The 13457-nt window shown below is 48.4% G+C and overlaps 1 protein-coding gene across 9 annotated transcripts in view; it reads right to left on the bottom strand.

The window, feature by feature from the left end:
* The window catches only part of BCAS3 (BCAS3 microtubule associated cell migration factor), a 214736-nt gene that overhangs the window by 152253 nt on the left and 49026 nt on the right, over positions 1 to 13457 (bottom strand). For all 9 annotated transcript variants that reach the window (XR_015057037.1, XM_085876802.1, XM_085876803.1 and 6 more), the window contains 3 exons: positions 12642 to 12775; positions 12232 to 12499; positions 11706 to 11856 (listed from right to left, as the gene is read on the bottom strand). Coding sequence is in view for 8 of the 9 variants with exons in the window: in XM_085876802.1 (XP_085732928.1) it covers positions 11706 to 11856; positions 12232 to 12499; positions 12642 to 12775 (553 nt within the window). In the remaining variant the exon portion in view is untranslated. The remainder of the gene's footprint in view (positions 1 to 11705; positions 11857 to 12231; positions 12500 to 12641; positions 12776 to 13457) is intronic.

The raw sequence follows: 13457 nt of genomic DNA, 5'->3' as shown, positions 1-13457 counted from the left end.
AATGTTTTTTGTTAAAAGCAATATGGCTGCCAAACCATGTGACTGATGATGTCATCATTTTTTGCCAATTACAATTTAGCCCAAGATGACCCTCAAAAATTTTCATACTGATCAGATAAAGCGTTTGACATATGCAATTATAACGTCATAACGAAGCCACATATGACATCATCAAAAAAAATCACACTTGTTTCCCATAGGGAGTTCTTAACATATGCCAGGTTTCAATTTTTTCCCATGGAGCGGTTTCAGATATACAGAGGTCCAAAGTTTTTCCTTTTTCCAAAATGGCTGCCAAACGTGACCAATGACGTCATGGTCATCACAAAAACACGATACATGAGTGGTCGCATCGATGGTGAAAATTTCGTGAAATTTCTGTGGCGAAAAAAAAAAACATCGGGGCAATACCCCAAGGTGCTCACCTAGTAGTGGCTGGATAAGATAACCAGGGAACCACCAGTAGGCATGGATGACCTACAAACATATTGTTATGGTTGTGGAAATTCGCATTACACCATAAAGAGTCCTCAGGTGAGATATATCGATAAGTCCATGTGGAGTTAGCCCAAACCCGTTGTATAGAGGGAATATGTGTGATTCATCCGGGCTGCAACGCTTTGAGATAGCCGTTTTTCTTTTCTGTCGTTATTTTGAACCAACCACGTCTCAACCACCATTACAACAACCACCTTAACCACAACGCCAACCATGCCACCATCACAACAACCACGACCACCCCAACTACCAACCGCACCACCTGTGAACACTGAACGTCGGGCTGTCTCGGGCCCGTTCGGCGATCGGTGCCAAACGCATCGAGCCGCGAGCGCGAATGGCGGCCTTTCCGAGGGAGAATTCGGATCCAGAAGGCTTCACGCCCCTTTTTCTCCGTCCAATGGGCAAGCGTCGGTTTGTATGGCCCGGCCTCCAAGCACGATGAACGTGGATTCTCCACGAGCAGAATTCGGATCAGGAATGCTTCACGCCCCCTTTCTGCCCGACCAATGGCTGAACAGAGGGTGGCGTGGCCCCGCCTCCAATCACGTTTTGATCCGAATATTTGCATATGGGCTCCTCCTGAGACCTATAAAGATGCGAGCGCAAGGCGACTCGTGGGCGCGAGTTGAGCTGGGAGGAGTTTGAGAGAAGTTGCGGAGGAGCTGCAGGGAAGAGGAAGTCGGCAACGAGGTTGCGGTGTGGGGGTCGCTCGTCTCGTCGCGGGACCCAAGCCAGCCAGCCATACCCCTCTCCCTGAGCATCAGCGATTCCCCCCCCCCCCGCCCATTCGTGCTGAGATAGTGCCGGGGGGGGGCCCGTTCCTCCCCCACCCTAAATGTGGTGCCAACAAGACTGCTTGCGCGGAGCACGCCGGAGAGGACTCGCCGACCACGCCAGGGCACAGAGTCGGGGTGCAGCTGCGCGAACATTGCGGCTTGCCCGCCATCGCGTCACGAGGACGCAGGTAAGACCTCTCCGGTCTCGTGGACCTGGCCGATCCTCCACCATCCACGTACATTTGGTCGACGGACCTGTCTGCCTCCTTGCCTATGAGGGTGGCTTTCTTTCTTTCGGGTTGAATGCATGCTGTGGCGCCGTGTCTTGTAAAGTAGAAACTGTTTCAGTGCATGTAAATAAACCTTTGCTTTTATTCGGTTGTAGCTCTGCATCCTTGCATTTGCTTTTGTTGCATTTTGACTGTATGGCTGTATATATGTGCTTCCGTGTGTGTCCGTATTAAAGTGCATTGCTTGTTGAAATGTTTTCCCACTTTGCTTCGTCTCCTTCCTTTTATTGAATCTCCATCTTGCATCACGTAAGGGATTGATAGTGGGTTTAAAACGCCCGGTAATTAATCGGAACCGTCAAGGCCGACGATAACTCCGCTCGGTTATGCCTGTAATACGGAAGGAACCGCTTAAGCGGTTCGTGTCCAGAGTCAGCCTGTGGCGTGGTACAACTCCTTGGTACGCTACTCGTGCGAGTACTTAGGTAAATCGACCATTCGGCGACCGGACCCTATTTCGCGCGGGTAGAATGCGGACCGAGTTGTGGTGAGGTTAAACCCCCACCCGTGACTGGCTCCGGGCGATAGTTCCCGGAGGGTCACGACTGAATTGTCCGTTCCGGTGGGCGAGGAAGCCGCCATTCGAGTCAAGCGGCCGATCGCACGCCGGGCGGGCCAGAATTCGCAACAATATGAAAAGAGGAAGAAAGTAAATACTTTTGGATTTTTTTTTAATGCCTTTAACAAACTTGAGTAGCTCATGGGTGATAAAGGTTGTGGTAAAGTTTCATCAAAATTGTGTTTAGTGGTTTCAGAGAAGAAAGCAAAAACATATTTTGGGGGACAACATCCCCCTCCACCCACCACGTAGAACCCCTGAGACCACATATTTTTCTAATGTCGTGAACAAACTTTCGTACATCACAGGTGATAAAGGTGGTGGTCAAGTTTCATGGAAATTGTGTATGTGTAGTTTTGGAGAAGAAAGCAAGCACATATTTGGGGGGCAACTCCCCTTAAACTCCCTTCGACCCCGATTTTTCGATTTTCATGAACAGACTTTGATTCATCATTGGTAATGAAGGTTGTAGTCAAGTTTCATCAGAATAGCATGTGTAGTTTGAGAATAAAGCAAATACCTATTTTAGGGGGCAATTCCCGTAAACCCTCTTGGGGCCCGATTTTTTTTTTAAACCATGAACAAACTTTGGTACACACACAGCGATGAATGTTGTGGTAAAGTTTCATCAAAATTCAATGTGTCGTTTCAGAGAATAAGTTGCAAGTATTTGTGGACAGACGGACGACGCGCCATCCCATAAGCTCCCTGGAACAACGTTCCAAGTGAGGTAAAAACCATGCTGCCCCACTGCGATGAAACCGCGCTTCAATCGGACACCTAACCCACGACGTCCTCTTTGTCAAATCAAATTCAGAATGGGTGACGATCACGTCATTGGAGTTTCGTGTTGACCGGATAAGGTTCTTTGTCCAACATGGCTGCGAGACCATGTGACCGATGATGTAGAAAATTTCAACCAATATTCCACAGGCCGAGTCAATCCTAGAACAAAAAATATATATTTCTCTGAAACCGCTTAGCCTTTTGATTTGAAGTGACGATCCACAACTGTTGCTACAAATACTTCATTTAACAATGACCTCATCAGTCAGGTCAGGTCAGATCAGATCTGTGACTTGCTTCAGGTACCATGTAAACCTGCACTAACCTGTTTCATGGTCGGGTTGTCGGCGACGAAACCGTCTCCCCCACCAGGTTTCCTGGTGAGGAGGGTGTATGATATTGACACCCAGCAGGATTAAAAACAAAACCTGTCAAAGGGCGGAGGAGCTCCTTGTGAGCCAACGGAAATCCATATAAAGTATCCAACTCTGTCTGCGGATGTCCTCCTGCAGTTGGGTTACTTCTTATTCGGAGGTTGGTGGCAGGATTTGCACTCCGGCGACCGAAAAACCCTTCATTCCACAAAACACAAAGAAATCTGAAAACCCACTCCGTGGGAGTACCTCCTATGCAGATGCCCTTTGCAGAGCAGCTCATCGGATGACGGGATTGGAGAAAAACCTCCAGGACCCCCACTCTTTGATGATAGGAGAAAAACCATGGGGTAACCTTCCCTGTTCAGAATGCAGTAGTGGGTGTCGGAGTGGTGCTGAGGTGTCATCCACCAGACGGCAGTCTCCTTGGGTTAACCTGAGGCGTTGCCTTCAGGTGAGTGCCTGGAATGTCCTATCCCTAAGAGAGGATGATCACCTGTCACTGTTATCATCTGAGCTCAAGTGTCTGAAAAATCGGTATTGCAGCACTCTCTGAAGTTCGGAGACCGGACCGGAGACATGGCGGGTGGTTCCATCTACTATTGGTCTGGTCGCTCTGATGGTTACCATGCCCAAGGAGTTGCTGTAGCTGTGTCCAATAAGCTGACCGCAATGATAATTGAGGGAACACCAGTCAACGAGCGTATTATGAGACAAAGAATTCATCACTCCTTGGGTGCCATTTCCCTGGTCTCTGTCTATGCTCCGACTGAGGCGAGTGACCTCACCATGAAGGATGCATTCTATGCCACGCTCGAGTCTGTGGTTGATCAGGGCCACAGGCGAGATACCCTTCTCGTCTTGGGGGATTTCAATGCATCTACTGGAACTGATAGAGATGGTTATGAGACATGTGTTGGTCCCCATTGGTCAGGAACTGTGAACCAGAATAGCACCAAGTTCCTTGACTTTGCAAGAGGTCATGGACTTCGGGTGGCTGGTTGATGGTTTCTGCGCCCACAGGCTCATCGCTGGACTTGGTATTCCAATGCAGGTGATGTGGAAAAGAGATTGACCATGTGCTCGGTGATGGTCAATGGAGAATGATCCAGAACAGTAGGGTCTACTGGAGTGCTCAGTTCCTCAATACTGACCACATGCTTGTTGCAGCAACTCTGAAGTTGCAGCTTAAATCGAGGAGTATGGTACCATCCCAGCCGAGGCTGGATGTTGGCAAGCTCAAGGATGAGAAGGTAGCTGAGGAGTTTGCGAACAGGCTGAGTGGAGATTTGGGGGGTTTGAGTGCTTTGAGGGAATCCTGAAGGGTTTTGGAGTGCGTTCAAGACCACCATCCTTGATGTTGCCGGCGAAGAAGAATCGTGTCTCTCAAGGGACACTCGATACCATTGACCAGAGTCGCAGGCCAGGTTTAATGGCAGAGCTGAGCTGTTTCGGGAGCTGAGGCGTAAAACCGTACGTGTGTGAAGGGTGGACAAGAAGGCCTATGTGCGAGGAATCTGTGAGGGGGTAGAGCATCACCTGTGGTCAAGTGATTCTCGTCTGACTTACAGGGGAATTCGCGCATTGCATTTCTCCAAACCCGTCCCTCGGTGAACTGCAGTTAGAGCAGAGGGTGGTAGGCTCTTGATGGAGGAGTGGGAAGTGAAGGCTCGCTGGGCCGGTTTCTTTGAGTAGCTGTACCAGGCTGATCCACCAGCTGTCGAGTTGGACGTCAGTGGTGTTACAATCCCTATTTCTGACCCTCCAATCAACTGTGATCTACCTTTGTTTGTGAATATGCAGACTGCGGTGAACCGGTTGAAATGGGGTCAAGCTCCAGGGATCTGTGCATTCATGCTGAACTCCCTCAAGGCTGATGGTAATGCTGCACTCGTGTTGTTGCATGCAGTTCTGTGCTCTGCCTGGAGCACAGGCATCATCCCAACGGACTGGAAGAGGGGCCTTGTTGTCCCTCTCTGGAAAGGGAAGAGTGATCGTCAAGACCGCAACAACTACCGAGGGGTGACGCTGCCCTCAGTGCCAGGCAAGGTCTTTGCTCGGATAATTCTTCATAGGGTTCACTACCATCTGGTTGAGCACCAGCATCCAGAGCAGTCAGGCTTTACACCAAAGAGGTCAACGATTGACCGTATCCTTGCTCTTCGGGTCCTCACCGAACACAGACGAGAGTTTCGGCAGGGGCTTGCATCCTGTGTTGACCTCTGTAAAGCAATTGATTCAATGAATGGGGATGCCCTCTGGAGGATTCTTGGTCTTCGTGGGGTGCAACAAAAACATATCAATCTGATGTCTGAACAATACTCTGGTACTGAGAGTGCTGTGAGATGTGGTGATACAATGTCTGACATATTTGCAGTTGTTACTGGGGTTCGTCAGGGGTGTGTACAGGCCCCCACACTTTTCAGAGCTTGTATGGACTGGATTCTGGGGAGGATGTTGGAGAGAACAAACTGCAGTGCATCATTTGGGAATGTCAAGATCTCTGACCTTGATTTCGCAGATGATGCAGTCATCTTTGCGGACACTCGAGATATCCTTTTGGGGGCCCTCGAGGTGCTGAATGAGGAGTCGCGCCGCTGGGATTATGGGTTTCCTGGGTCAAAAAATAAGATCCAGGCTTTCAATGACATCTTGGATGCTGCTATTTTGTCTGTAGCTGTTTGTGACAAGGATGTTGATGTCACAGAGATATTCACTTCCCTTGGCAGTGATATTCATGTCTCTGCTGGCTGTGATCCAGAGGTCAACAGACGTCTGGGTCGGGCTTGGGGAGTCATGGATTCACTGGATCATGAGGTGTGGCGCTGTTGGCACCTGTGCAGGACGACGAAAGTCCGAGTCTTCAGGTCCTTGGTGCTTCCAGTCTTGCTCTATGGATGTGAGACTTGAACTCTGACCAGGGATCTGAGACGGCGACTTAATACCTTTGGTACTCGGTCTCTTCAGAAAATCCTTGGCTATCGTGGTCAGACTTCGTGTCCGACGAGCGTTTGCTCAGAGACACTCAAATGAGATTTGTTACCTGGATAGTCAGTGAGCGTCAGCTGCAGCTGTATGGACATGTAGCTTGTTTTCCTGATGCTGATCCTGCTCACCAGATTCTCTCAGCAAGGGGAGTCTCATGAGTGGAGGAGGCTAATGTGCCGACCACGTGCCTCCTGGTTGTAGCAAGTTGATCAGCATCTCAATATGGGGATGGGCCAGGCATCTGATTGGGGGATGGCCAGACGGAGGCCCCTGGAGTACCAGCAGAAAGTGGGCACAGCGACGCGCTGCTCTGGCGCATGTCCCATACCTGACCTCATCAGTCACATGATGTGGCATCCATGTTGGTTTTAAGGTATTAATTAAACAATTATTTTTCTGAAACCGTTTAACCTATTAACACTAGACATTGCAGTTATGATCCACTGCCCTTTCTGCATACATTTGATTTAAAAACTAGAATATGCAACTCGTCACTTCGCTTTCGTGGATATTAATGGGGATGGGGGGGGGAGAGAAAGGAGGGAGGAAGGGGACAGGAGAGGAGTCAGGGAGGGAAAAGAGGGGTTGGCAGGGAAGAGATGGGAGGAGAGAGGACAGAGGGAAGAGAGAAGAGAGGCAAGGATGGAGGGAGGAGAGGGGAGAGGATGGAGGGAGGGGAGAAGAGGGGATGGAGGGAGGGGAGAGAAGGAGAGAGAGGGAGAGGAGAGGAGGGGACAGAGGGAGAAGAGAGGAGGGGACAGAGGAAGGTGGAAGGGAAAGCTAGGAAAGGGGGTAGAGCGAGAAAGGGGTGGTGGTGGGGAGAGCTAAGCCTCACCAAACATTGCAATGCACTGCGGGAGGGAAGGTGCGAGGAGGGGTTGAGAGCGTGAGAGAGAGACAGAGTGTGTGTGTGTGTGTGTGTGTGTGTGTGTGTGTGTGTGTGTGTGTGTGTGTGTGTGTGTGTGTGTGTGTGTGTGTGTGTGTGTGTGTGTGTGTGTGTGTGTGTGTGTGTGTGTGTGTGTGTGTGTGTGTGTGTGGAGGAGGAGAAAAAAAAAAAGAGAGAAAGGTGGGGGCTGGAGATGGTGTTAGCAAAGATAATGTGTTATGCTTCAAGACTGAACACACACACCAAAAATAAATAAATAATGTCAGAGCAGTTGTCTACACAACGACACAACAGAGTTTGTAAAGTAATCCGCTGGCACAAATGCAAAAGCTTTGATATCCCAATTCCAGAAAATTAGTGGGAAAATGAACCAAAAGCAATCAATGAAAACAAAGCATTGCGACCAGATATCATCCTTGGGTACAAAAAAAAGAGTGAAGGCATTGCTAATTGAGGTGCTAATACTGGTGATTTTGGACAAAACAACACAGAAATCAAGAAAATAACCAAATACCAAGAATACAAGAATGAAGTGAAAAGATCTTGAAAGCTGAAGAAGACAAAGTTGTACCAGTGATAGTTGGAGCTCCAGGAATGATGACAAATAATATCACAGAGGTATAAAAATCCATCCCTGGGAATATCACGACAAACAAACTACAGTTGGAAGCTGTCCGGAGCTCAGTGGCGATCCTGAAGAGAGCCCTCGGCACAAAACTTAGAGAACAGAAATCTTCACATCTTGGTCCATGATTCGTGACCCCTTTCCGAAATGAAGGTGGATGCTTTGAGCCTGCCCTGGGAGAACTCCATTCCATAACCCGCATATGTAGATACCAACCAACGGCACGCGCGCGCGCACGCACGCACACACGCACGCACGCACACACACACACACACACACACACACGGATACTTTGAGACCTGGTAGGTCTCTGTTTCACCTCCTGAAGCCCACCCACCACATGTGGAGATAGCAGGCAACAGCAACTTGCACGTATGTAGGCGCACGCACGCACGCTCTCTTTGAGAGCTGGGGCGGGAGAATTTAAAACCCATTCGATCTTCCTGGCAAAGGTCTGCTTGCATGCATGCATCTCACCAGTCGACTCACTCTGAATCTGATTCGTACATGCTCATCCCCTCAACAGAGGGGAAGGGGTGGGGGACCATGGGGAGGGTTGGAAGAGAGAGACGGAAAAGTGGAGAGAGAGGGAGGGAAGAGGAAAGGGGGGAGAGGGGAGCAGTCATAGAGAGAGAGAGGGTCAGTGTCGGAAAGAGGGAGAGGGGTGGGAGAGAGGGCGAAGGGTTGGGAGGAGAGGGGTCAGTGTCGGAAAGAGGGAGAGAGGGGGAGAGAGGGCGAAGGGTTGGGAGGGAGAGGGGTGAGGGTTTCCTGCAGATGTGATGCCCAGTTTATTGTCCATCCTGTTGTGTTCTTTCTTAGGTATTATATTGTTACGAATCTGGAAACCATGCACACTCCACATGCAGGTCCCAAAGTTAGTTATGCCAGTAAGTACGTGTGTAGTCAGAACCCCGTCCTTTTGTTTAGTAGGAGGATTAAATGTATGCGTTGTGATGGCTAGTTAGGTTATTAGATCTCATCTTACATCTATCATCCCATCTGCACGACCCAACCAGCCCATCATGCTCCGTCACCGCCCGTTGGCCACTCGTACCTTGATTTGCGAGGGGGGGGGCTCACGGTTCCGGTCCTCGGGCCCCACAAATGATAGTTTTTGTACGGTAGGCCTTTCAGGGCAGACCCTCTTGCTCTGCGCGAGCGAGGCCACGTGAAGAATATGGAGTCTCCTTGCAAGGGCCACGGCTCTGCCCCGGTAAGGTGTGGCCGTCGGCCAATGAGGGACGGACAGCGAAATGATTCTCGCCAAGGCCCTCCCCATGGTGGGAGGAGATATATCTCGGAGACTCGGAAGGTGGTTGTGGTTGTGGTTGGCATTGGCGCTGGGAGAGTTTGTTCGCGGTGGCGGAGCGGCAGAATTTGGGTCACGGTGGCTGCAAGGAAAAGGGGTTTTGTCGGCACGTGCACGGACAGGAGTCTGAAAAGGAGTGGTGGTCAGGACGTGCACAGAAAGGAGCCTACCAAGAGTCGTGTTTTGCGCCAATTCACGTGGTGCGAGGAAGGAAGGAGTCATGGTCGGTACGTGCACGGAGAGGAGTTTGGGAGCTCCGATGATTCGCCACGCAAGTTCTCTCACGAGCCACGAGCCTGGCACGAACTCCCAGACCGTGCCCCGATGACCATTAGTCATGTGAGGTGCCGCATTACCGAGCACGCTTTCCTGCGACGACAGGTACCCATGAACTTTGACCCCCAGCTCGTCTATCCTCACAGCTGTGAGGGATCGAATAAAGACTCTGGGGTTTCTTTTCATTTTGTGTGTGTGTCTGCGTGAGGGCTGTCTTTAAGTAGATTTGTATAAGTGTTTTTGTATCATTGTAAATTCCTGCATATTCGTTCAAGTCTCGCCTCTTCTGTCTTTTGAATTTGCTGTAAATAAATGTATTAGAAATGAACCGTCTGTTTCCGTCCCTCATATTGGTCCAGCCTAGTTCGTATCTGAGTTTACACGGGGTTACATCCCCGGTAATCGGTACATCGTAGCCGAAACGTCCTGGGAAGGCCCGCTCGACTGCACCTGAGCCGGAGTTTGGAGGTGGAAGTTGATACTCTACCGTAGCTGGTAGAGTGATCCGGTTCAGACAGACGTTCCGAGGGCGTGAATCCCCGGTAGCCAAGACTGCGTGGTTACTTTGATATATTGGATCCAGACAATTAACCCTACGCCACGCGGTCGAGATAGTGGCGTTTCACGGTTGATTAATCGACCCGCCGGCTTGCGGAGTTATCCGAGCGATGGCATATAATTCCTGGGAGTCTGGTGGGAGAGGCGTAAACATCCCCACCTTGCGGTCGTTCTCGCCACCGACCCCCGGCCCACAACAATATTCTTTCCAAATATTTTGTTATTACCTCCGCCACCAAACGTGAAGGAGGTTATGTTTTTACCCCTCTCTGTCTGTTTGTTTGTTTGTTTGTGTGCAGGATATCTTTAAAAATTGATAACGGATCTGGATGAAATTTGGTGGATGGTTGGGTTTGTGACAAGGAGAGCTGATTAGATTTTGGTGAAGATCCAAATCCGGATCTGACTACTAGAATGTTTAAGTGATTCTTCACCATTGAGAGATCGGGCTAAAAATGATATATAGCACGATGTCTCAAAAAGTTGTGACGGATTCGGACGAAACTTGGTGGGCACGGAAGAATTGATTTAATTTTGGTGAAGATCCGAATCCAGATCTAATAATTTTTCAGTGATTCTTCACCATTGAGAGATAGAGCTTCAACGATATACAGTGCAGCACAATATCTCAAAAGGTTGTGGATGGATTCAGACCAAACTTGGTGGACAGGTTGAGTGTAGTGTGTGACAAGGACAAATCGATTCAATTTTGATGAATATCTGCCTCCAGATCCGGTAACAAGAATTTTTTTAATTTTCAAAGTGATTCTTCACTGTTGAAAGATGAGACCAAAAACGATATATGGGATGATATTTCAAAAAATTATTGGGCCCGATACGTTCTACTGGATCAGGCGTTGCATGGCGGAGGTATGCACTCTTCTGAGTCCCCTTCTAGTTTCTACCTGTAACCATTGTGCTGTTTTGTGTGCTGTGAATGCCCTCAGGGTTTCTCCCTCATGTACTCTCTGCCACTGTGTGTGTCGAGAATGCCATCAGAGATCTCCAACTTGTGTCTACAGCTCTTCGTCACTGTAGGAATCTTTCAAGCACACCTGGATGAAAATATTCACCTTTCTCTCGACTTTCTCATCCCATCTCTCGCTCTTGTAGTTGCTTTCCACTCCCATATTCCTCTTATTTGGCCTGAACCCTCTCATTTGTTTTGCTTTTAATACTTCCTCCCGTTTCATTTTACTCCTTCCCCTTGCCCTCTAGCTTCCCCTGCTGGACCACAGCATTATAGTTAGCGATTGTCATGGTGTATTATATTATTCAGTAGTCCTGATTTTCTGTTCTTGTCTATCTGTAAAATTGTATTCGTATAAAATCAAGGCATTACCCATTTGCTTCACTCATGCAATTAAGTGCCAAATTAAACCATTTCAAAGGTAACGACAACAGCAATTATGTTCTGCTTTTGGGGCATTGAAAGCCGCTGCCCATGACAATTCTTAATGACATTTCATAAATAGATAGATAAAGGTCAAGTGTGCATCAAACAAACCCCCCCCCCCATTTCGTGTATTTCTGTCCACTGCAGGAGAGAGACCTCACTAAACTCATTTTGGAGAGGTGTGGTATAGTCTCCACACTCGGAAGGGGTGAGATCGTGAGAGTGAGTAGCAATGCAAACTGAACGCAAACCAGTTCGGAGAGAAAGAAATGTCCAAGTGTGCAACCAAAAAGCCAGCTCAACATTCACACATACAATTGTAAACAGCTCCAAGAATTTCAGCAAAGAGCTCAAGGTGAAAAGAAAAGCCTCGATACACACCCCGAGGACTTGGAGACTCTGCCGAGAGACACTGGCTGTCGGATTTGGATGAGAGGTGCAATGGTCATCGGGTGTGGGAAAGGAGGCAGCCGGGGGTTTCCCGGGTTGTTATTGATGCGGTTACAAAAGGATTCTTGTCGTGCAAGCCGACCTAACATGAAAAAGGGAAATACAGGAAGTGGTTTTAGGTATTGGAGGATTGCAACCTTGCACCAAACTGTTAAAATACTTTTCCATCAATAAGCAAATGGATATTGTGGGGATACATCGTGTTAAGTTGTTGAGGAGAAGCATGTATTCATTAAAAAAAACTAAATTTAAGAACAAAATAAAAACTCTGAAAAACAAATCATGCTGCGATCGAGGAACAACAAAGGAATGTTATATCAATTATGGGCCGACGTGCATGCATTGGATTGAGTGCGAGGATGAAAGCCAAAGTTAAACGAGCATTAAAAACATTCAAGAGCAATGATGTAAGGAAGGAGAGCTGAGCCTTGGGTAGTGGTGGGAAACAAGATCTCACTGTGACAGGGGGAGGCAGAAGGTGAAGGGCTGAGACTTGGTACTGGACTGTTGCTACGACCAGTTGGTTTACTCGCTATATCGGCCTCGATCTCCTCAAGACCCGCACTGCGCTGGAAGCGACTGACCCGGTTGACAACTCGTGGCGAGAGATGAGTGCGCGCACATGGCGCGCCTCCATAAGGGTTAATGGGAAACACATGACTGGTCCCACGCAGAGTAGTCACGGCCACCCAGCGGCTGTCCTGGCTCATTGTGATGTCCTGCACCTAAAACAACAGGTTACGATGGGTCGATCTAGAAAATAAAGTTTCCACAAAGTTCATCAGCACAAAGGAGGTGAAAAGCAATCGTCAGAGGCTTCACTTCACATATGACAGCAGATAAAAGGATGGTGTTGTGGACACGTACCTGAGCCTCGGTGTCTCCTCGATGAAGCGTGTACAGGTGCCTCACGGCAGCTTGTGCAGCGAGCAGTGGATGTGCCAATATGCGAAACACATGGAAGTCGTGGCCCTGGCAGTCAGCGGTTACCAATAGCATTCCTTGGGACAAGGAAATAAACCAGAAAGTGCGATATACTGTATACCAGAAAACTTTCCCAACTCAATCCTTCAAATATCAGCTCAACAAGGTTATCAGCGGCAGATCAAGCTCCAGTTTAACTGATGAGCCTCAGGCATGCATCATATTATGCAGATCGAGAAATTGAGAAAAGGAGGGGGGAAAGGAGTTGCAGTCACAGTATGGGTTTTCCAAAATTAGGGACACACTTTTACATCAGAACTGAGGCATCGCCATGTCACCCTTAATATGTCATTTATTGGGAGCACATAGATTCCAGTAATTAAAAAAAATTGTCGAAATAACGATAAAACATTCCATCCAAGATGCAAAATAAAGAGCTCGTCAATGGACCAAGGATTTTGCCCCATGGGATCTTTGTGGTTCGTTTTGTGAAATGGGTGCACGTGCAGATCTGATCCATGCTTCTGTCATCGTGGCAGTGCCATCAAGGCAAGAGCTAAAGAGACAGGATAATCACTATTATTCTGATATGATTGATCAGGATTTGCACATCATATTTGTTTTTTTAATGAATAAGCATTGACAAACATAAATCAATGCCCACTTACACCATGAAAACAAAATATCAAAAGTGCAAAAGAAAAGAAAAAAAAAAAGAATCAACAATATTGTTGTGGTGCCGGGTTCGGTGGGGAGGAA

Source organism: Eptatretus burgeri, chromosome 4 (assembly GCF_056783735.1).
Source record: "Eptatretus burgeri isolate ZD-2024b chromosome 4, Ebu_testis_v1, whole genome shotgun sequence".
In the NCBI taxonomy this organism is placed as follows: domain Eukaryota; kingdom Metazoa; phylum Chordata; class Myxini; order Myxiniformes; family Myxinidae; genus Eptatretus; species Eptatretus burgeri.
This window is presented reverse-complemented; position numbering and strand designations above follow the sequence as displayed.